General features: G+C 49.5%; 2 protein-coding genes across 6 annotated transcripts; both read left to right on the top strand.

Moving 5' to 3' along the window:
- The first annotated feature begins 1,020 nt into the window (after window positions 1-1,020).
- On the top strand, window positions 1,021-15,724 carry IL17RC (interleukin 17 receptor C). Of its 5 annotated transcripts, XM_074283998.1 has the most exons (19): window positions 1,021-1,152; window positions 1,586-1,607; window positions 1,837-1,977; window positions 2,952-3,029; window positions 3,245-3,354; window positions 4,283-4,388; window positions 5,717-5,761; window positions 5,903-6,039; window positions 6,714-6,773; window positions 6,969-7,026; window positions 7,210-7,403; window positions 7,729-7,779; window positions 9,352-9,397; window positions 9,549-9,670; window positions 10,240-10,299; window positions 14,219-14,264; window positions 14,443-14,538; window positions 14,798-14,836; window positions 14,957-15,724. In XM_074283998.1, exons 1-19 carry the CDS (start codon window positions 1,042-1,044, stop codon window positions 15,547-15,549), a joined length of 2,115 nt encoding a protein of 704 aa, XP_074140099.1. In that variant the 5' UTR covers window positions 1,021-1,041; the 3' UTR covers window positions 15,550-15,724. The 5 variants fall into 5 exon arrangements, with proteins under 5 accessions (XP_074140099.1, XP_074140098.1, XP_074140100.1 ...); XM_074283997.1 differs by having other exon boundaries at window positions 1,840-1,977; window positions 14,798-15,724; XM_074283999.1 differs by lacking the exon at window positions 14,798-14,836.
- Window positions 15,725-16,677: 953 nt separating this feature from the next.
- CRELD1 (cysteine rich with EGF like domains 1) lies at window positions 16,678-22,554 on the top strand. The gene is given in 12 exon segments (XM_074284019.1): window positions 16,678-17,439; window positions 17,441-17,461; window positions 17,561-17,581; window positions 17,583-17,644; window positions 17,892-18,002; window positions 18,584-18,678; window positions 19,286-19,462; window positions 19,591-19,686; window positions 20,362-20,445; window positions 20,590-20,685; window positions 20,795-20,935; window positions 21,453-22,554. Coding segments are annotated over 12 exon segments (1,242 nt in total). The 5' UTR covers window positions 16,678-17,322; the 3' UTR covers window positions 21,674-22,554.
- Window positions 22,555-23,562: the final 1,008 nt, after the last annotated feature.

Genomic DNA, 23,562 nt, shown 5'->3' with positions numbered 1-23,562 from the left:
AATATAGCAACTAAGAAAAAGTCTCCACTGTTGTGGCGGAGATGGTTCCCTTTTCTTGGGCTTCAAGACAGTCTGGTATATTATAATAAGTATTCCTTTTGTGTACAGAGTAGACTGGAAAGCTGCTAAGATCCTTCCCAACTCCCAAATTCTGTTATTTTTGTGAGATCACACATTTTCCAAGCAAGCTTCAGGATCCTGGACTTGGTGGAGAGCTGCATCCACTTGAGTTGCAACTCTAACTCTCCCTTTTATGTGGTGAGCAAAGAATGGGAAGGGGTAACTGTGCTTTTAAGATCTACTAGATCCAAAAGATATGAACAAGCTGCGTTCTCTTGGGATCATCAGTACCCTGGGGTCTATATTAGTGCCAGACTGGGAAAACATAAAAAGGGCAGGGCCCAAAGGTCCAGGAGAAAAGGGATTGGGTAGTAACATCAGCAGGAAGATGAATGTCATACTTTTATGGCATGGAATAGTTCCATGTCACCAGGTCCCGGGAGAGGGGCCTCTAGAACTGCCTTCCCCTTTCCCATCTTCCCACAGAACCCCCTGGGGTCATAGGTAGCTTTGCTGGTATTGCCAGTCCCTGCCAGGTAGGGGGGGGGTGTGTCTGTGTTGGGAGGGTTGTGCCTTGTGAGGAGTGGCTAGTGAGTTGCCGTCTTCCCAGTCATCCAGATTCTGGGCACTGGGCCCAGTGTTTTGTGGGAGGGACAGGACAGGACAGGGGCTGGAACAGGAGGCGGGACAGCAGGCCTCCGAGCTGAATCGAAAGCACTTCGGATTCGGAGATCAAACTGAGAAGAGCCATCGAAGACCCAGTGCCTGGAATCTCCTCCCAACCCTCCCACCCTAGGAGGCCCCGAGCCAGGATAGGAGTGGGAGGGGAGGGGTCCCAGTCCCCACTCTGGTACCGCTGGGCATCCAGGAGGAAAGGAGCAACAGTTGGCCTGCAGACCTGTGGGGGGGGGTGGCTTCTCCCCCCAGGGGGAGCGGCGTCAGGCCTGAGCCCAGCTGACAACACTGAGCAGCACCCAGAAGATGCCGGTTCCGCTGCTGCTGCTCCTCTTCTCCTTGGTCCTTGGCAGCAGGCCCTGGGTGCTCTCTCTGGAGAAGCTGTCAGGGTCCCACGACGATGCCCGGTGCTCTCAGGTAGGCTCCGGAGGGATCTTGGAGGGGGTTAAAGGATGGTGGGGAGAGAGCGCCCATTCCGGCTCGGGGCTTCTCCAGTGTCAGCCACCACCACCCAGCTCCGGTGTAACTGCCCTTTCAGGTCTGCCCAGGTAGGAAGCGGCTGCTGGGCTAGGGGGAAGGGCAGAGAGCGGGTGTGAGAGAGAAACAAGCAGCCGGCTCACCTTTTCCCTGCAGGCTACTGGCTCGGCTGTGTCCGGGCTCCGGCAGGGCTCACGGTTCTGTCCTTAGCAGCGGGCATCTCTGGGAAAGGTCCCAGCTTCCTGAAGGCCCTAGCTGTCTCTATGTACCCTCGAGGCACACAAGCTGAACCCTGCTTATGGGAGCTCAGGGACTCGTGTGGGAAAGTTGGGGCAGGAAACAGGGAAGCTCTGAACTCCCTTTCTTCCCCTAGGGTCTTTCCTGTCACCTTTGGGGTGAGTATCAAGAGAAGACTGGAGATGAGGCTTACCTTCCTGCCACTGGCTCCTTGGAGACCCCCACAGTGCCTTAGGTCTGGCTGAGCTGGTTCCCTAGAGCTTCCTAGGGAACCCCCCCTTTGTACTAGCATTGAGGGCACTGTTCTCCCCCCCCCCACCCCCCTTCACCCCTGTTCTGGTCTGGGTGGAGCGGGTATTTTCAAAGGCTGCCATTTATCTCCTCCAGAAGATGTGCTCTGCCTGCTGGAACCCACCAAAGACCCTGTGCTGGTGCCCACAAAGCTACAGACAGAGGTGGTCCTTCAGTGCAGGGGAGAGAGGAACTGTGTCCCCTGTGTGCGGGTGACCCTCCACCTGACAGTGCAGGGTGAGAGACTGGGTGGGGGGGAGCTAAAGAAAAGGTTTGTCAAACCGGAGGAGAGGTGGAGGGTAAAGGAGATCCTGGGGGAGGATGTGGGTTTAGGTAAGAAGTCAAAGGGACCTGGGGGAGGAGAGAGAAATCTGGTAGGGACACAGTCTGGCATGAACACTGGATTGAGGTCGGAGGATTTGGGTTCAAATCTTGCACCCTCCCATGTAGGATCATAGAGCCAGACAACAAAGAGACCCCAGGCACCATCTTTTCTGCAAATTGTCTTTTCTGACCTCCCTCTCTGGCATTTAAGCTCTCAGAATTCTCTTCTGTACAAAAGGATAAGGTTCCCAAGTCTCTTTTAGCTTTGAATTCTAAAATTGTAAGTGTAGGAAGAGGTGGGCTGGGCTGGGGATTGGACTTAAAAGGGAAAGTTCCTGATGAGAGAAAGGAAGGAAGGAGGAAGGAAAAAATGGGCTGGGAAAAAGAAGGGAAAAGGAGAGGGGTTGGCAGGAGGAAAGAGGGAGCAGGCCTGTGGCACAGGGCGGTTTGTTCTGCTCTTGCCATCTGTATATGTCACTAGGTCTGACGGGAAGAGATCCAGAGTGACTGACAAGAGAGGGGGAAGGACCGGAAAGCCTTTGGAAAGGAGGGAGGAAGGGGAAAGGGAGAAGGAAGCCAGTAAGTGTGGCCATCTGAGAGGACTCAGGCTGTCCACAGCAGGTTTGGGGAGAAGGATCTCCCCTTAAATTCTCTAGAGACGGCAGGAACTCAGCTGTTGGCTCGGGGTCCCTCCTACCTGGCTTCCTCATTATCCTAGAAGCTAAAGAAAGGAGGATCCCTTGGGATGCAACCCACAGCTTTATTTCCCAGCAAAGGGAATTCCAGAAAAGCTGGGAAAGGGGCCAGAAAACTTACTCACTGTCTCTGAGCTGGGGGTGGGCGGGGTTCTTGGGCAGGGGGGATCTGCCCTTACACAGTCATTTTAGAACCTAGGAAGGAGGATCCTGATGAGGTCTGGCTCCGGGAAGATGCTGAACTAACTTCTCACCCTTGGCCCAAGAATGGTGAGACAACCCCCTCTCTGCTCCCAGCCTCTCTCTGCTTCCTCCCTGGGGAAGAAGGGTTTTTTGCACAGTGTTCCCTTTGTCCCTGATCCCCGCTTTGCTCCTCAGACCAATTCCGGCTGCTCTTCCTAGCACAGTGTCTTATTATAGCCCTCTGCTATCACCTACTGATTCATAAATGTTTGCTGAGTTAAATTATATTGTGTCTTCCATAGAATCTCTCCAGGCAAAAGTCATCCTTTCCTTCCAGGCATACCTCTCCGACCGATGTGTCTTAGTGAAGGTAGAGGTGCCTGCCGCCATGGTACAACCAGGACAAAATGTGGTAGGTTGAAAGATGAAAGGGCAGGGAAGCTTTGGGGGGCTGGCCCATCATTTAAGCGTTATCCTAAAGCTTTTCCCTGAGATTCTACCCGGACACACATATTAGCACTGGAGACGTAATACGGGAAAACATCAGGCTTGAAGTCAAAAGACTTGGCTCTGGCACTCATTCTGTACCTCAGTTTCCCTAATTTGTAAAATGGGGACAGTGACTGTTCTGACTCCCTCATAAGGTTGTTTTCGGGAACAGATAAGGCGATAATTATGATGATGCTTTGAAATAAAAAATAAAACAAAGAGTATTTCAGGGAAGGAATTGACCTTGGGTAGAGCTTTTCCCCTCAACATAACGGGAAAGGAAGAAGTATTTATTAAGAACTTACTAGGTACTAGTCACTGTCTTTTCAGTGCTTCACAAATATTACCTCATTTGATTCTCAGAACAACCCTGGGATTCAGATGCTATTATTGATCCCAATGGAGGTTACAGTTGAGGAAACTGAGGCAGGAGCAGTTAAGTGACTTGCCCAGAATCCACTAGTAATCATCTGAGGCTAGAATTGAACTCAAGTCTTCTTGACTCCAGGCCTGTAGCTATCTGTCCATTTTGTCATTTAGAAATTAATTATATTATAGAGGCTACTAAACTTGAAGTCAAAACATCTGGTTTTGAATGATTCCTACATTTATCAGCTATGGACGAATCACTTTCCCTCTTTGGACCTTAATTTCCTTATCTCTAAAATGGGTCTCTGTACTCCCTCATAACTTCCCAAGGCTGAAGTGTGGAAATGATTTTTACTTTGCCTCTAGAGGAGCATGGAAGGAGGGACTGGGAGGGCCTGGAAGGTTAAAGAAAGTCAGGAGAGCTGAGGATGCAGTTAGTCACTTTAACACTGATCTTTTGTGGGGTTTTGGCTTTTCTTCAGGGCTCACTGGTATTTGACTGCTTTAAGGCACCAGTAGGGGAGGAAGTACGGATCTATACTGAGCCCCCCTATGAAAAAGAACTCAGTCATATACAACAAGTGCCAGGTGAGTGCCTGGCCACTGTGGGAAGGGAGAAACAAGATATGGCCCTGGCAAAATGGAAAGGAGGGGAAATTGGTCTTGGGTTTCTTTAGCTTTATCTTGTTGGATCCCTTCCCGTCAAATCTGCTTTCTTTCTCTCCCTATTACAACCTACTATCAGGAAAGGATCTGAAACTAACCGTTTTTATTTGAAATTGAGAGGTTTTTATAAATATAAATTTTTATTGACAGCTCTCATTTTTATATCACTTATATTTCTAATAGAGCCTCTTCTCTCCAAGAAAACCATCTAGTATGTCTAAGAATTCTTTAAAGTTTTTTTTTTCCCAATAGCTTTTTATTTTACACACAAAGGTAGTTTTCACCATTCACTTTTTCAAAACCTTGTATTCCAAATTTTTCTCCTTCCCTCCTGAGGACAGCAAGTAATCCAATATAGGTTAAATACATGCAGTTCTTCTAAAGATATTTCCATATTTGTCCTGCTTCCAAAGAAAAATCATCAAAAAGTGAAAAAAAATAGAAAAAAACAAGCAACCAACCAACCAAAAAAAATAGTATTGAAAACAGTATTCTTTCAAGGGATAATGTTATTTAAAAATTACTCATGCATATATACTGTCAAAAATTTTTATAATTATAAAATTTAAAAAAAATCCTAAAAAAATTTTGGTTTGGAATTAAGAAAGAATTTCCATCAATTTCTGAAATGACCCTAAACATATCTATATTATTAAAGCTTTTTATTTATAAAATATATGCGTGGGTAATTTTTCAACATTGACCCTTGTAAAACCTTCTGCTCCAAATTTTCCCCTCCTTCATCCCGCCTCCTCCCCTAGATGACAGGTAGTCTAATACACGTTAAATACTTTAAAATATATGTTAAATCAAAACAACAAAAACTGTTCTTTGATCCACATTCTGTCTCTATACTTCCCTCTCTAGATGAGGTATGATTCCTTCCATTACAAGTTTATTGGAATTACCTTGAATTACCTCATTGTTGAAAAGAGCCAAATCTATCATAGTTGATCATCACATAATCATCCATAATTTTTTAAAGAAAAAATAGTTCAGGAAAAGTACCTCTTTTTTGGTTCTGTTTTCTTTCTCATGGTTTTTCCCTTTTATTCTAATTTTTCTTTCTCAACATGACTCACATATAAATTGTGCATATTAAAATTGTGCATATTAAAAAAAGAAAAAAAGCACTTATTGATGTTTTACCTGCTCAGCCAGTGAATAAAAACAGTGAAGAGACAGTGTCCTCTCTCCTTCTGTTTTTTCCCTTATCCCTACTAAGAACCTTCATTCTATTCTCTCCTCAGATTGCGTCAGGCCGGAATTGCAGAACAGCGTCCCCAGCTGCTTTGGTATAGAACAGAGTCAGGTTGAAAGGAGGGGGAAGTTGGGAGGAAGAACAAATTGGGGGGGCTGTCGAAGACAGAGGGCAGTCTGAGTTGGGGGACAGACAGAATGAAACTCTTCCTTCCCTACCCTTAATTTCCTTCCAGTGCTGCCCTGGTTCAATATCTCCAATGAAGGGGATGATATACAGCTGGTGATAGACATCTCCACAGAGCAAAACTATTTCCTTTCTCTCTACTGGAATCAGAGCGGGGGTCGTAAAACAAAGTTTCTTGAAGTCCTGGTGAGAAAGGATCTAGCTTCCCTCTTTAACCCCTCATTTCTCTTTCACCCTATCAGCTTTTCCTTCTCCCCCCAGAAATCTCCCCTCTGGCTCCTGACTAGGATCTCCTAATCAAATCTCTTCTGATCCCCTCCCCTTCAACCAACCAATTTTGAGTCTTTCAGTCTCTCCCCTTCCTCTCAATCTCTGAAGTTCCTCTTAGGGTCCCTCCTATCTTTCCTGTCTTTCCTCCTTCCTGACCCCTCCTTTGCTCAGACCATCCCCTATCTCGAGCTTGTTCTCTGGTGACAATCAGTACATCCTACATGTGGTGTTCTCTGACAAGTTTAAGAGTTCCTATCTTCCCTTCTGCCCTTACCCTTAATTCTAAGAGCATTTTTATTTTAAAAAGAAACTCTCAAAAACAAGAAAGCCTCCAGGACCCAAATGGTCAATCTGTAATGATAGAATTTCATGCACTGGTGATTTGCAGAAAGGGAGATTACTGGGGAATAGAGCTGCCCCAAGCTTTCATAAATCATATTATTCCTCTAATCTCAGTCCTGGTTGGCTCCTTGGTCTTTTGTTTGCTTTCCAAGAGTTGTCTTCTCCCCCTCCCTGCCCTGATTGCCCATCCCACTTCCCAGTAGTAGTAGTAGTATTATCTCAGATTCTGTCCTTGATTTGTCCCCTAGACAGGACCACAGAATATCACCCTGAACCAAACGGATCTTGTCCCTTGCCTCTGTATTGAGGTAAGAACTGAACCTATTCAAGATTTGAAGCTGGCTGCTGGTGGTGGTAGATTTAGAATTGTCTCCCTGAGCCAGAGGAGTATGGGAGGAGCATAAAGGGGGATGAGAGAAAAAGGAAGAAAGGACCCTGTTCTTAAGTCAAAGGAAGGTTAAAATTTGCCTTCTGTTCCTTCCCCAAATGGATTCGTTTTCCAGATGTGGATAAAGGAAGAGGAAGATGCCATCAGAAACTACCTTTGCCCATTCAAGGAGGGTGAGAGAGTTTGGGGCCTGGGATGGAAGCAGAGGGAGGCAGTGTCTGGTCTTGGAGTGTCAGGGCGGGTGTGGAGCTAGGAATACAGAGGGGAAATAAAACGTGATGAGAGGGATGGGACAGATCCTCTGGCAGGTGCACAGGTGAGGAACACCCGGGTCTCCCACAACCCTTCCTCTCTAGACCCCAAAGCCCACAAGAACTTGTGGAACCAGACCAAACTGAAGCTGAAGTTCTTGGGGACAGTAAGCCTGAGCTGGATGGTGGAGGCGCCCTGCTCCTTGTCTGCCGAGATCATTCTCTGTTGGAAGCCGGTGGATAGCGAGCTCTGCTACCCGCTGCCGGTGCCCCTGCCTCAGAAGAATGTCACTCTGAATGTAAGGGAAGGGAAGACAAAGTTGGGGGCTAAGAGGGAGATGGGGAATTAAGGAGTAGCAGGGGAATAGCTGAAGGAGGAGAGAAGGGAGAAACCAGGGATGGTTACCTGGAAATTAGCTCAGATAATCCAAAAAGTGGAGAGGATATGAGAGAGGTAGACACAGACACAGACACAGACAGACAGACCGAAAGATTCACACACACACACACACACACACACACACACACACACACACACACACACACACACACACACACACACACACACCCTGTGACTGCTAACCTAGAGGATCTCCTTCTCTCCTTCCCTCCTCTTCTCTGCAGAAGTTCCAGGACCTCCCTCTGCTGACTCTCCATCCTAATGTCTGTGTTCAGGTGAGATTCCAAAGGAAGAGAAAGAATTCTGATCCCAGTAGAACTGGAGCTCTGGAATCTGTTTCTAACTCGGTCACAAACTCCTTATGGGACCCTGGCCTGCCCCTTCCCTTTTCTGGGACTCAGTTTCCTCATCTGGCAAATGATTAGACTCAGACCCACTTCTGTCTACTCCCAGGGACTGTTTGGAGGACCACCTTTGGTGCAATGGAAAAAACATTAGCATAGGAGATCATCAGGTTTTAGGACTGGCTATACTAGGACCTAGCTTTGTGACCTAAAACAAGTCACAAGGGGCCTCAGGTTCCGCATCTGTACAATTGAGGATTGGGCTAGATAAGGGATTCTTACACTCACTTTCCTCAGACTCAAAGGATTGGTGGATAAATTTCAAGGGGTCTGGGAACTTAGAAAGGATGAAAATCACTGCTTTCTTCTTGCCAACCTTTAACTGAAATGGAGCATTTTCTTCAATTATGAATATAAGAGGAGACCATAGCATTCATCATACTGCCAGCAGGACCCAGGGTACAAATCCTGGTTTGAAAGTCCAGCTGAGCTAGTAGGTGGAAGCACAGGACCTCTTGTCCTCAGACGTCATATTTTTCTGACAAATACTTGTTTTTTTAATCTTGAAGATAAGATAAAATATATGAAAGAACTTTTTGAAAATATATAAATTGCCATAAAATTTGTGAGGGATTATCATCATTATTCTCCAACCTTTGACTTAATGGGCATAGAAAACTTCCAATATAAAAACTTCTATCAATGCAGTGAGGTAGTTGCTTTTCAGCCCATGGTCCTGGAGCTGCCTGGAACCACTGAATAGTTAAGTGAGTTGTCCAGGATCTCAAAGCTAGAACTGGACACAGATCTTCCTGATTCATTACGTACAATACCAAAATTCCTCCTCCTCATTATAACTTATTTTTACATTTAAACTTATCCTCAATACAAAAATAGGCAGAAAAATATATATATATGTGTGTGTGTGTGTGTATCTATATCTATATATGTGTACACACACACACACATATATAAATTTTAGGTTTGCAAACATTGTCTCATTTGATTCTCACAATGATCTCTGGGAAGCAGATCCTCTTATTATCCTCATTTTATAAATGAAACTGAGGTTGTGACTTGCCCAGTATCATAAAGCTGAAATAACTGTCTGAAACTGGATTGAATTTAGGCTTAGTGATCTATCCACAAAGTGACTTTTGTTGTTAAATCATTTTCAATTTGTGATCCCAATTTTTTTTTTGGCAAAGAAACTGCAGTGGTTTGCTAAATTTTTTTCCTAGCTAATTTTACAGATGAGGAAACTGAGACAAATAGGGTCAATTGACTTGCCTAGGCTCACTAGTAAGTGCCTGAAGGCTGGATTTGAACTCAGGCTCTCTTTACTCCAGAACAAATGCTCTATTCACTGAGCCACCTAGCTGCTTATTATTATTTTTATTTAGCGTGTGTGCCCTCCTCCTTTCCCCATCCCCTGCCTTTTCCCTTCCTTTTACCTGGAGACTTCTCCTCATCAGGCCTCCTGATTCTCCTTCTTTCCTGCAGGTATGGAGTGGGGAAAAGCTCCAGATTCAGGAATGCCCACAGGAGAGTGAGTGAAATATGGCCTAGGGAAGAAAGGGGGGAAGTGGTCTGGCCTGGGGAAGAAACAAGTTAAGCTGGGGGAGGAGAAGGTGTGGTGGTCAAGTTGAAGAGAATGAAAAGTTCTCATTCTAATTTTTCTGACCTTTAATCCCTCCCAGATATTCTGGGTCCTCTAAGGGATGACATGCTGCTGCTGGAGACTTGGGGACCTCTGCAGAACCACTCTTTCTGTGCCATGGAGAGCAGTGGGTGCACCCCACTGCCAAGCATGGCCCATACGGTAAGACCCAACCCCACATCCTATAGCTCTTTTCCTATTCCGTATGTCTTCCTCTCCCATCCCCAAAAGGCACTCTGAACTGCAGCCCCCCCAGTCTTCCAGTGAGGTTTCCCACCCTCCTCTGGCATTGAATTTGGAGTCAGGAAAACACATATTCACATCTCAACTCAGTGACTTACTAATTTGTGATTTGGGGCAAATCAGTTACATCTTTGGTGCCTCCATTTCCTTATTTGCAAAATGTAAAATTTGTAAAATACTCAGTAATATCCAAGATCCCTCCTCCCTTTTTGTCCTTGATTTGTTTTACTCCCTGGTTTTTTCCTTTCAAACCCTTTGGCCATAAGGCTGAGATCACTTGCAGGTCCCCAAAGTAAGGTTTGAAGTTTGAAGGGTCTTACCTCTATGCACCTCCCTTCTTTCCCTCAGCTCCTTCCCCCTACCTTGGAGCTCTCTCCTTTCTTCCCTCAAGTTCCCTCCTCCTCTGCCTGCCCTCCACAATTTCCCTCCCCCCAGCTCCAGTGGCCTCCCCTCCCCCCATGTGACAGCTCCTATCTTTGGCTTGACAGAGAGCAGCCTTCTTTGGAAAACAGCTTCTTCAAGACTTGCAATCCGGTCAGTGCATGCAGGTCAGTAGAGGCAAGAAGCTGGCAAAGGTGGGCAGGTAGTGGGCGGGAGGGCAACCCAGTGAAACATCCAGGACTGGGAGAATGGAAGGAAGGCTGGAGAGAGGCAGAAGACCCGCCTTTGGGTTCCAAATCTGATGCTTCCATTGTGGCAGTCACTTTACTCTGCCCCTTGTTAGGTACCTCAAATCTAATATGGGAGCAATAAAGAATTGTATGGTACAGTGGGAAACTCACCTTTGATTCTGTGTGGCTTCTGGATTTGACACTTATTATTGGGTAACTGATAATCATTTAGCATTGCTATGCCTCAATTTTCTCATCCATAAAATTCAGACAGTGATCTAGATGGCTTCTGAGGTTCCTACAACTCTTAGGTCTATGATCCTATGATTTTAAGCAAACAGGTTAGAACTGGCCTTAGAGTTAGGAAAACCGGGCTTCATAGCCCCACCTCTGACATATAGTGGTTGTATGACTGGGCAAGTCACTTAACCTTCTCCCCCCTCCTCAAGTGCCCCAGGCCACTGACTAAGATCATAAGAATCATGGCAGATGGGAAGAGGGAGTTTCCTGATGTGGAAGTTCCCTGTCAATGAAATCAGAATTCTGAACCCAAACTCACCCTTCCTGCCTCACAGGGTTGTAAGTGCTTCGAATGAGTTATAAGCAAGTCATGTTCCTTTCTTCTCTTTTTTCTTCTTCATTTTTTCCTTTGTGAAATTAGTAGGGGAGGAGGGAAGGAAGGAAGGGAGGTGGCACTGGATTAAGATGATCTGTTTTGAGGTTCTTTCCAGCTCTGCCATTCTGCCTTCTCAGACCCTCAGGTCCCTCCCAAGTTATTCTTCTTCAAATGTTCTACATTCTAAGGTCTCTTCTGGAACGAACACTGTTCTAACAGTCTATGTTTCATGGTCCCTCAGATGGCATCATTTTTAAAGTGTCTAATATATGTCACTGCTATTTCCTAGAGAAGTCTCTCACCGTCTAAAATAGCCTCTTCTCCTCGTAACAAATACGGGCAGTTTATAAAAACAAATCAACCCAGTAGCCATGTTGGAAAATGTGTCCCCCATTGCACTGCTGTGTGATCCATCTCCTAAGCTCACTGATGAGAGCCAAGCTTCACCATCAATCAGTTCTCTGAGGTCAGGATGGATCAATGCATTGATCAGAGATCTGAAGTCTTTCAGTGTTGTTTCCTTTACTTTACTGTGATCATTGTGTAAATTATTCTCCTTGGCTAACATGCAATATTGTAAAGTTCCTTCTGATTGTCACATTCTGTGTTCTTACATTTTATGGTTTCAGGTCTCTGCCAGATCTAAAAGTCTGTGCTTAGGTTCCTTGCTTGCCCTGACATTTCATGGGCTAACACTATTAACAAGGTCCCTTCTGGTTTTAATCCTAGTCTTTAAAGTCTCTATGAGAACTAATATTCTGTTATCCTATAATAAACACCACCCATAAGGATCTATTTTGTACAGAGTTCTAGGCTGAACCTTCTAGGAAGATGTGGAGGAAGCAAGGACCCGATCTAGCTGTAAGGAGATAATTGACTAATGAGGAAACTAATGAACACAGGAAGCAAATAAAAAGCCTCCAGTGCTGTTTTTCTATATCCCACAGCACCTTACAAAGTGCCTGCCATATAGGAGATGATTGATGTAGGAAACCTGATCTCTTGCTATTTGTAGTGAGCTTTGCCATCCCCTGCTCTCTCTCCCTCCTCCCCCCCCCACAGGCTGGCCTCTGGGGAAATACTCATTTTTAGACGGCATTATTAGATTTCTTTTTATGCTATAAGACTGTGGAGTATGTGGTAATTTTTCTGCCAGGAATGAATTTCTCTTTGCATTTAAATTTCTGATCTTAGAACCTTCCAGGAAGGGTTTTCCATAATTTCTTGATAATTTGCTGTCATGTTAAAACAGAAGAATATAAACAAACAACACTACTAACTCTTCCTCTAACCTGTTACAAGTTCATGGGCAAGTCATTTAGATTTCATGCTCTTCAATTTCCTTCCAAGTTAAAATGTAAAAGGAAAGAACAGCAACAACAAAAACTCTGAATACCATGTAATTATAATCACCAAACTTGGCTCAAAAGAAGAGATAAGAAAATACGCCTCCTTCCTTTCTTTGCAGAGGTGCATGCACTATCAGGTATCTTGGCTAGTTTTATCAAACCGATTTTCTTCCCTCTTTCTTATTTATTCTCTATTACAATGGCTTGCTGGATAGGGATAGTGGGAAAGATATGCTCAGAAATGAAGGTGATGTAAAAACACAAGATATTTTAATAAAAATTTAATAAAAATAAATTTTAAAATATAAGAAGGATTGGACTAGTTCTAAAAATCTATGATTCCATGAAGACTAGAAATTTCCTGATGCTCAAATCATGTATATTTCAATATACATGAATCATGTTATAATTAATTTCATAATTTTATGATTTATTTTATTACTTATTTATTCATATTTCTCAAAATGTAACCAAATTGCATTTTGAAAAACTCCTGATATACCTGTTGTTATGGGGAATACTAGGAAATAGCATTTATAGGTTTCTATCTTGATGGAACTTAGTCTAGTTGTAGAGACAGGATATCATACATGAAACATACATGATAATATAAGATAAAATATAATGACTGTATTGGTCCAAATATAAGGTATCCCTAAATATAGTCTTCAGAAAAAGATCTATTTGAAAGGAAATATATCTGAGTGTATTTTTAAAAATACATACAGGTTTTTATATAAGCCAGATATTATGGAAAAGTACAGCATTTATTTGAAGCAGTGGAAGCGAAAAACATTTGGGAAGATCTTTAAGGAGATGAGAAGATTAGGAGGCCGGGGAACATTCAGGAAAGGTATCCCTGAAGAAAAGCAAACATAAGATAGTCCTTAAATTGAGATTTGGAAGGATATCTAAGATTTTGGGTATGGGCAGGCATAGCATAGGGAGTGTGGGATTCAAAACCAGGAGATCTGGGTTCAAATTCCACCCTTAATACTTATTGTCTGTGTGTTGTTGTTGCTCAGTATAGCCCCATTTGGGGTTTTCTTGGCAAAGCTGCTGGAGTGGTTTTGCCATTGCCTTCTCTAGCTCATTTTATAAATAAGTTACCGGAAGCAAACAGGGTTAATGATTCGTCCAGGGTCACACTTGACTGGGCTGAATTTGAATTCAGGAAGTCTTTCTGACTCTGGGTCTGAATTCTCTCCACTAAGCCACCTAGATGTTCTATGTGTGAACGTGGGAACATCCACCAACCTTTTCCCAGGCTTAATGTCATTACCTGTCAAATGGGAACAATAGCATTCATCAGGAAGTATTTTGTGAAGCTGAAACCGCCAGGAAGGGTTCCCAGATTCGGAGCTGAAAAGGGCCTTTAGAGCTCACCTAGTCTAGAACAGTTAGGGGCCTGGATCTATAATTTCTACTGATTATCAAACGGATGTCAGCATCTTAGAGAGAGCTGCTGAGAACACTTATCCAGGGTTACACAACCAGGTCGTCAAAGGCGTCAAATTCCATCCATGAACCCACTGCCTCTCTCTCTAGTCTAACTTTTCCAACAGAGGGCCAGATATCTAAAGAGCCGCGTCCAATTCACATAGATACTGACTGAGTAAACCTCTGACCGGGAATGTGATCTCTTTCCCACCTCCCTTACTACCCAGGTCAGTCTCTCTCTCTCTCGCAAGGGCGGGAAGTTCCTCAAAGGCTCGAAGATGAGTTGTTCCGGTGGTAGAGATTCTGGGATGGCTTTGGAAGAATTTCAGCGATGGGGTCTGGCGGAGGGAAAGGAAGCAAGGCAGGATATGATCCTGGAAGAGGAAAAATGAGGAGGCAATCCATCATGCCGGGAGGGCTCCGGGAAAGTAATGAATTGCTTATCTTTCAGTTGTGGAATGACACGGGGATCTTGTGGGCTTGCTCTCTTCAAAAGTGTGAGTCCAGAGGGGTAGGGGAAAGGCGGGGACCCGCTGGCCGGAGGGAAGGGAAGAGCCTCGAGGGAGGGGATCTGTGGGATAGTGGTGTCTGCCTCCCCTCCCCCCCACTCCTCCCCCCCCCCACCCCACCCCGCGGGCCCACGTCCCAAGCCCCGGCGCCGACTTCTGTCCTCAGACACTCATGAGCGGTGGGTCCTGGTCTGGCTGGCTTTCCTGGTCCTGGCTGCTTGCATCCTGCTTCTCTTCCTGCTCCACAGAGACGGGATGAAAGGTGAGAAGCGGCCCCCTCTCTCAGGGTCGTTACCTCCCGGCCGGTAAGAACAGACCTCTCCTGCCCGGGCCTCTCGGGGTTTTCCTCTTCCTGACCAGCCGGGGTGTAGCGAAGGGCGGGTTAGGAAGTCCTTAGCGGGGAGGGAGGAGAGGGAGGTGGGGCATACCCCTAGAAGGATGAGACCGAGGCCTAGAACGCCGAAGGCACACGCCGAGCCCGTTCTCGCTGATTGGCTGCCTCTGCCCCTCTCCCTTCACAGGGTGGCTGCAATTCTTGAAGGACGATTACCGCTATGGGGGTGAGTTTCAAGGGGGTCCCAGGCCACACCTCCGTACAGTGGGACTCGGGGCTAGGACAGAGGCCCGGATGTTCCCGGCTGGGGCGGGAGAGCGCCTAACGGCGGCTGTCTTTGTCGCAGGGGCCGCGCGGGCCCGCAGGGCCCTGCTCCTCTACTCTCCGGACCACGCCGGCTTCGAGCGCCTCGTGGGCACGCTGGCCACGGCGCTGGGCCAGCTGCCGCTCTCCGTGGCCGTGGACCTGTGGCATCGCAGGGAGTTAAGTGCTCTGGGCCCCCTGGCCTGGTTTCACGCCCAACGTCGCCAGGCGCTGCAGGAAGGCGGGGTGGTCATCCTGCTCTTCTCCCCCGGGGCCGTGGCGCTGTGCCAGGAGTGGCTGCACGAGGCGCGCGCCCCCCAGGGACCAGCGCGCCCCGCCGACACCTTCGGGGCGTCTCTCAGCTGCGTGCTGCCGGACTTCCTGGAGGGCAGGGCGGACCGAGGCTACGTGGTGGCCTGCTTCGAGGAGCTGCTCCCCCCGCAGGGGATCCCCGACCTCTTCCACGCGGTGCCCGTCTTCTCCTTGCCCTCCCAGATGCCCGCCTTCCTGCGGGCCCTAGTGGGGCCTGCCACGCGGCGCCGGGACACTGTCAGCGCGCAGGCCGCTCGCGTGGGTCAGTACCTCCGGCCCGCCCTGGAGGAGTGCCTGCAGCTGGGGTCATCGTCCTCCCTCTGACCCGGCGGGCCCCGGGGCAGGAAGCGGAGTCCGGCCTCGGGACCCGGAGCAAAGGTCGCCTCTCCCCTGGAAGTCCCGCCCGTCGGTGCCTGAGAACCTGTGGGGGAGGGGGAGGGGAGCCCGGCTTTGGGCTGTGCGGGCACATGTGGGTAATAAAGATGGACTTATTTTTGTAGCTTCCGAGCTTCCAGTCTATGCATCTGTGCTAAGATCTGGGGAGGCCTGGACCCCTCCCTCGCGGGGTCCGCGCGTCGTCTCTTTAAAAGCGCGGACAGGTGCAGCTCGAGGCCCGCTCCCATTGGTCGCTCTGGCAGCGACGTCAAGGCACATGGCCAGCCGCCATTGGTGAAAGGGCTGGCACCGCCCCCTAGACTGCGGAGCTTGCGAAGGCTCCCAGCCGCGCGGAGGCTTGCGGCGGCGGCGGCTTCGGCGGCGGCGCGGCTTCAGTGGCGGCTTCGGCGGCGGCGCGAGGGCGGCTGGGCTGGGCGCGGCCCCTGGAGCCCCCGGGCCATCCGGGCTCTAGAAGACGGCGGGTACGGACGGCCCCACCCTCCGCGGGTCCCGCCCCCTCCTCTCCCCTCCCCCGCCCCGCCCCGGAACTGAGGGGGGGGCATGTGTCATTCCCCCCCGCCCCAGTCATCCCCTCCCCCCAACCCCTCTCTTCCCACCCCCTCCCCCCCGCCGTTTGATAGGAGCCCCCTGCTGTCCCTCTTCCCTTCAGTACCTCCGTTAATGTCGGCCCCCTAGTATCACCCCCTTCCCCCCTGAATCTGTTAATATCAGCCCCTCCCAGCGTCGGCTCCCCAAATACGTGATTAAAATCAGCCCCCCCCGTCTTGTCCCGACCCCCTGACTACTTGGTTTAAAATCAGTTCCCCTTCCCAGGATCGCCCCGTCTCAGATAGAGTCCTCCTCCGTGTGGTGGTTAACCTCAGCCCCGGCCCCCCCTTGAGCACCCCACTGGGGGCAGCCTCCCAGTGCTGTCCCCTTCCCCTAAGCGCCTTCCTCTGGCATTTCCCTTTCCCCTCCAGTACCTGGAGAGTGCCCCCTTTTCCTTAGCCCCCGCTAATTAACCCCCGCCCTCTTCTTTATCAGGTAGTCCTCTCTGCTTCCCCCCTCCCCCTCAACGCCAGCCCCTTTAATATTTCCATTCCTTTCTTAATAACAAACCCCCATGTTGTCCCATCCCTCTCCCCACAGCGCCCCTTCTCTCTCAGTGTTGGCATAAGTCTGTTTTCTCTCCCTCCCAGTATCTGTGTAAACCTCCCTCTCCACACCCCTGGAATCACCATGATCGTCTCTCCCCCACCTCCGGCCCCCCAGCCCAGCTCCTCTGCAGATGCCCCCACTCTCACGGTCCCCCTCACCCGCTGGGCGCTGGCCCTTTGCTGGGCCGGGTTTCGCCCCCCTTCTCCTCCCCGTACTATAACCTGACTCCTCTCCCACTCCCCTCCCGGGGGACCACCGGGGCTGCCTCCGGCTTCCTTCCTAGGCCTGCCCCCTAACTAGAGAGCACAAGTTAGTTCTTCCTGTCCCCATGGAGACACTTTCCTAAGGACTGGTTTCCTTCCCAATTAATTTCCACTTCCCTGGAAACAGAGCAGCTCCGGGCTCAGTATTTCTCTATCTGCTGCTCCTCTTCCCTGATTTCCAGGAGAACCTGCCATCTTCCCCCGGCCGAGTCTTCCTCCGGTGCATGTTCTCATCACTACCTTTGGCTCTTTCCCCCCAGTTCCCCCGAACAGGGACACGCACCGGCTTCCCCGAGGGAAGATGGCCCCAGTTCTCTGGAGAAGCTTGGTTCCCATCCTGCCATGGTGTCTGTGCCTCTTTTTGAGCTTCCCAGTCCCTGCGTGGCTCCAGTCACAGCCCTGCCACACCTGCCGGGAACCTGGTCCACAGCTTCAGCAAGGTGAGTGCCTTCTTCCCGCTGCTACGCTCCTGCTTTCTAAGTGTTTAGGGCAGAGCCGCTCATTATGGAGTGGATGAGTCCTGCCCTTCTCTTTCCCAGGGCTTGGAACGGACAGTCCGGGGACAACTTTGGAGGAGGGAACACTGCCTGGGAGGAGGAGAAGCTGTCCAAGTATAAGGACAGGTAGTTTGGAGGACTGGGAGACCATGGGGTCTCGGGGTTGAGGCAGGACCTCCTTCCCAAGGACAGGGGGATTCTCCTCTGCTTATGCCCCATCTGTGCCACGTCGGGGGCCAGGAGCGGATCGAAGCCTTCCCCCTCTGCTAGGGACCACTGGTGGGATTCACTGGCTAGGCCCAGCGGGGGGGAGGGAGGGCCAGGCAAGGGGCAGGGCCGGACCTCAGCTTGTTCACCTGTCTCACTTGGCCAGTGAGACCCGGCTGGTGGAGGTGCTGGAGGGCGTGTGCAGCAAGTCCGACTTTGAATGTCACCGACTCCTGGAGCAGAGTGAGGAGCTGGTGGAGACGTGGTGGTTCCACAAGTGAGTGGGCTCCCTGCGGGCTCGGGGAACACAGGTTGGCAGGAGGGAGCATCTCCCATCAGTCCAAATACCAGGTCATTGTCGGGTCGCTTTTACCATATCACATCCCACCTTGGGTCACGTTGTTTGTGTTGAGCCTCGAGCTCCCCTTCCCCCCTTTGGATTGTAAGCTCTTTGAAAGCAGACACTGCTGATTTTTATCTCTGTAGCACCTAACACAGTGTGTTAATGGTGCTCAATAAATGTATTTTTAATTGAATCAAACTGACCTGAGTTGTTTTGGGAAGCAACTCACCTGGGAAATGAGGTGGTGTGGCAGAAAGAGCACTGGATTTGGAATCCGAAAACCTGCAAGTCTGATGCTAATCTGAAGCAGGTCCGAGCCAGTTAGCCTCTGGGGTTGCTGCTAAAGTAAGGGGAGCGGGGCTGGACGATGGCTCACCACCAGACCAGCGCGGCTCCTTGGTTGACCAGCCCTGAGGAAGGGAGGACGCTGGGCCGGGTCCTTCAGAGAGCCTCGACCCCACTCTTTGTGGCATGTATTGTGTCCCGCCCCTTTAATGGTGCCCCCACCCTCTCAGGCAGCATCAGGCCCCCGATCTCTTCCAGTGGCTTTGCATGGACTCCCTAAAGGTTTGCTGCCCTCCCGGAACCTATGGCCCTCCTGTCAGGGTGAGTTGCTCAAACTGCCTCTGGGAATGGGGTGGTGGGCGTGTGGGCATCTGCTCCTCGGGGGCCCTGCAGAGAGTGTGGCATGGAGTTTGAGGGAAGCCATTGAACTTGTCTCAGCTTCTTCCCTTTCTTTTTCTGACTACACTGGATTTATTTGTGCAAGAGCTTTTCAATTTTAGCTAGTCAAAATTGCCATTTTCTCTTCCGAGGCCTTCTCTGACCCTTGTGTAGTTAAGCTGTCTCCGTCCCTTCATCTCCACTTGTCTTATATGACCTAGCCTTAATTCCTCTATCTGCAAATTGGGAATAATGATACTTGTCCAGCTCCCGGGTTATTTGTGGAGATGAAATGAGGTAAAAAGTGGAGAAGGACAGTGGCAAAGCCCAGTGTGGTACCATGTGCTGGTATGGAGGTGTGATAACCAGGCCCTAGACTCAGACTAGGCCCAGTTGTGATGATAGGAGATGAAGGGGTGGTACTGTTCTGGAGAGCTCCATGTGCCTGAGGGTGTTTGGGAGGGCTGGTGGATCCTGGGGGTAAGGGAGTAATAGCTTTTGCCAGCCCAGTTCCAAGGCTGTCCTAGCTTAGGATGGGTGATGTCTCCTTACAGCCTGTCCCGGGGGCACGGAGAAGCCTTGCAGTGGTAATGGGCACTGTGACGGGGAGGGCACCCGACAGGGCAGTGGGCGCTGTGACTGCCAGCTCAGCTATGGGGGCCCCACCTGTGCCCAGTGTGGGGACGGTTACTATGAAGCCACTCGAAACTCCAGCCACCTGGTATGTGAGGGTAGGTAGTGGGCCAGGGCCAGGGAGGCCCTTGGGTTGGGGATGGAGATGGCGTGGTGGCTCAGCTGTCAAGGGGGCCCACCGTCTTCCCCATCTCACCATCCCTCCCTTTGTCTCTGCCTTCCTCAGCTTGCTTCGGCCCCTGTTCCCGTTGCTCGGGCCCCAAGGAGGGCAACTGTCTTCGCTGCAAACAAGGTTGGGCCTTGCACCAGCAAAAGTGTGTGGGTGAGTGCAGCAGAGTGGGGCAGACTCAGGACAGGCCTCCCACTCTTTCCAGGGGGGCTTTGTGCCAAGGATTAGGAGAGGTGGGCCGCTAGGAGCCATGTGACTCTGAGCAAGTCATTCAATGGGCTTCAGTCTTGTCTTCTGTAAAAATGGAACTAAAATATTGTTGGATGAAGAATTGTGAAAGACTTAGCTCTTCTCAACAATCTAATGATCTAAGACAATCCCAAAGAACTAACAGTGAAACAGATCATCTGCCTCTGGAGAAAGAACTTATTGTTTGAAGACAGTCTAAAGGATGCTACTTTTTACTTTCATTTTTTTTTCCTTTTGGGGTTGTCTCGTGCAAAATGACTAATAAGGAAATGTTTGCATAACTGCACATGTAGGCCCTGTATCTGATTGCTATTGTCTCTGGGAAGGAGGGAGGGATAGAACTCGAAACTTTAAATAAAAATGTTTTTTAACAATGGAAAAAAAAAAAAAAAGAACTACTTTTCCCTTGTGGGTTGTTGTAAGGATCAGGTGAGTGTAATGGATATGAAAAGACTTGAAAAGAATAAACTGTTGTGGATACACATAGAGTATTGTGGGGCCTGTGAGGACAGGGTCCCCATGAAATCAGAGGGGGTTAGTAGTGGAGGGAGGTCTCTGAAAGCCTTTCCTTCTCCACAGACATCGATGAGTGTGGGACAGAGATGGCCACCTGCAAAGCCAACCAGTTCTGCGTGAACACGGATGGGTCCTATGAGTGCCGAGGTCAGACCCAACTTTGGAGGTGGAGGCGGGGGAGAGGGAGGCCCCTTGGGAGGGACAGCCGCTCTTTCGGTCTCTTACGGCCAACTCCCAAGTTTCGTCAGATCGCGGAGTCCCATTCACGGCCCTTCTCCCCTTTCTCCCCAGATTGTGCCAAAGCCTGCGCTGGCTGTATGGGGGCAGGGCCTGCCCGGTGTAAGAGGTGCAGTGCGGGCTACCGCCGAGAGGGAGCCAAATGCTTGGGTGAGGGAGCCTCCTTTTTGTCTGGCCCGCCCAACACTGAGGAGTGGTGGGCCTGGGGACTCTGGGTCATGGGGGGCAGAGGAGGCCTGACCTCTCCTCCATCCCCCAGATGTGGACGAGTGTGAGGGTCAGGAGGAGGTGTGCACGGGCCCCCACGAGCTCTGTGAGAACACGGACGGAAGCTACCGGTGCGCCTGTGTGGAGGGCTACGAGAGAGGCCAGGAGGGCTGTGTGCCACGGCAGCTGGAAGGTGAGCGGTGCCTTGGGGGTGGGGCTGGGGGGGCTGCCTGGGGTAGCAGAAGCACCTTCTGGGCAGTCTGGTGGCCCCTGCAGAGCCGAGCTTCCCACCCTTCCTGTCGGTCTCCAAGGAGATTGCCCAGAGGCCTGCCCAGCGCTTATCTGGCCACTGGCCATCTGTAGTGTCTACAGCCCTTCTCCCAAGCCCTTCTTTTCTCTCTCCTTGACTGCCACAGCCCAGATAGCTCTCTCCCAATGCCTTGCTTCCGTTGGTGACTTTTACATATACCTTACCCGGCTTCTGTCAACCTGGCCTATCAGATAGAACCTTAGATCCAATATCAGGATACCTGAGATAGACTCACTCAGGGACCCGGGGCACATCCCATTTAAAAAGATGGTTCCTCATCCTCAAAAGGAGTGAGAGCAGCCAGCGGTGAGGTGGTTTTTAGGACTGAGAAGGTTTTGAATGTAAGAGTTTGTGAGGTTCAGAGCGTTGTTTGCTCATGATCTCTTCTCTTCCTCTTCAGAGCCCAAGCCAGGAGGCTTCTTCTCCGAGGTGACCGACGATGAGGTGGTGGTCTTGCAGCAGATGTTTTTTGGTGTCATCATCTGTGCCCTGGCTACACTGGCAGCCAAAGGTGACATGGTCTTCACTGCCATCTTCATCGGGGCTGTGGCTGCCATGGCCGGATACTGGCTGTCAGAGCGTAGTGACCGTGTGCTGGACGGCTTCATCAAAGGCAGATAGAGAATTGCTACAGGTGGGAGGGTTCCCCCCTCCCTCTCTACAGTGCCGGGCCAAGGGGGGGTCGGCTCAGGTTGAGCCCAAGGACTGAAAACTGATGGTGGGGGGAGACTGGATCTAGATGGACAGGCAGCTTGGGCAAGTTAAGGTTTGTGTCAAGGAGGAAACAAGTCAGCAAACCTTAACTCTAAGCCCTGCCCTCCCAAGCCCGAGTGAATCAGGACTGCCAGCTCCCAGGTGCCACGCCAGTCCTCTGCTAAGCTCAGTGCCTCTCTCTGTCCCTTGGCTTCTATCTTTGTGGATGTGGCCCCTCCAGGCAGAGCTGGAGATGGGAATGTCTCCCTCCTAGCCACAGGCTAGGGCTGCAGTTATTTTGTGTTTATGTGTGGGGACCGGGCCAGGGTTCCATCCTTTCCTCTGGCCTTACTCCCCTTCTCTACTAGATGCACTTCCTGTGGCCTTCCGCTCCCCTGTGCAGCGGGACTCCAGGCCATCCAGTGATGCTGGGGCCTACTTGTTGTAGGAACTGGCAATGGAAGGGTTTTGAAAAAAATGCCCCTGGAGGCAGGGCCCAAAACTTTAAAGGGAGTTGGGAAGGGGGGTGGGAATGAGATACTGAGAGGGAGGACAAGTCCTGGCTAAGTGATTTTTAAAAATTATTTCCTCCTTTTGGTAGTGCCTATGACCTTGGCTACACAGCTGTGCCCCATATTCTCCCTTCTCCCCTCTTTAGTCCTGGAAACTGGGAGGCACAGGGAGGTGGTCCATGCAAGGGAAGAGGAGCAGAGGGACAGAATCCTCCTGCATGGTCCCTGCCCTTGCTTTTGCCCACACTCACTCAACTATTTATTCATCTCAGGAAAATAAAGTTCTTCATAAATCTAGTAGTGACTCCAGCATCTCTAAGCCCCCTCTGCTATCTACCCCAGGCCTAGCTTCCGGCTTGACATATTGTACATTTGTCTAATGGTCTATGAGGGATGGCATATAAGTGGGGCCCCAGGAGGCCTTTGCTCACTTGGAATGAGGTGTCCTGGATTCACCTTTCTATGTCAAAGTCTTCTTCTCAAGTTTGCCCCTCATGGCTGACCTAAGAAGCCCAGAATTTTCTTTCATTTTCTTCTGACTTCTCAAGATTACCTTGCCTCAGTCTTTCCCAAAATCCACCTATTTCTCCTGCTCATATTTCCTGGACATCCTTGCTTCTTGTTACTTTGCTACATCACACTCTACTTACTCCCACCATGCACCTCTTCTTTGCTCTTTATGTAATACTTTGAAAAAAATTTCCCCAAAAATTTGAGCCAAAATATTACTAACCTAATTTTATAGAGAGGAAAATTGGGTGTCTCTGAAGTTAAATAGCTGATCCTAGGCTCTGTGTTGGAAATAGTGGTTAGATCCTCTGACTATGAATCTTGGGCTAATCTCTTTGGAACTGGAAGAACTAGAAGGATTTTGGGGTTGAGTGGTAGAAGGAGAGAATTTACCATCACTTTCAGTGTGTGAGCTTCAGGAATTGTTCTGATGGGGAAAATGGGATAAGGGAATGTCCACTGGCGATGTGAGATTCAGCTATGAAGCAGGGCCCTGAAAATTAATGGGCAAGGAAAGAGAAACCTTTATAACCAAAGACTGCCCACTCCCAACCTCCATCCACTGCTCTGTAGTGTCCCAAGAGCTTCTTAAGTCTCCCAAATGCAGCTCCTGGGTCCTAGACCTAGAAATAAAAGGGACCTTAGAGGTGATGAGTTAAACCCCCTCATTTTATAGCTGAGAAAACTTGAGTCCCAGAACAGTTAAGTGACTAGAGCAAAACCAAGATTTTAATTTCTACTCCGTGACTTCTGAGTCCGGCACACAGCACTGTGGGCTATCATAGATGTTGGAGC

Source organism: Sminthopsis crassicaudata, chromosome 1 (assembly GCF_048593235.1).
Source record: "Sminthopsis crassicaudata isolate SCR6 chromosome 1, ASM4859323v1, whole genome shotgun sequence".
NCBI classification, from domain to species: domain Eukaryota; kingdom Metazoa; phylum Chordata; class Mammalia; order Dasyuromorphia; family Dasyuridae; genus Sminthopsis; species Sminthopsis crassicaudata.
Note: the sequence above shows the minus strand (reverse complement) of the source record. Positions and strands in the feature narration are given on the sequence as shown.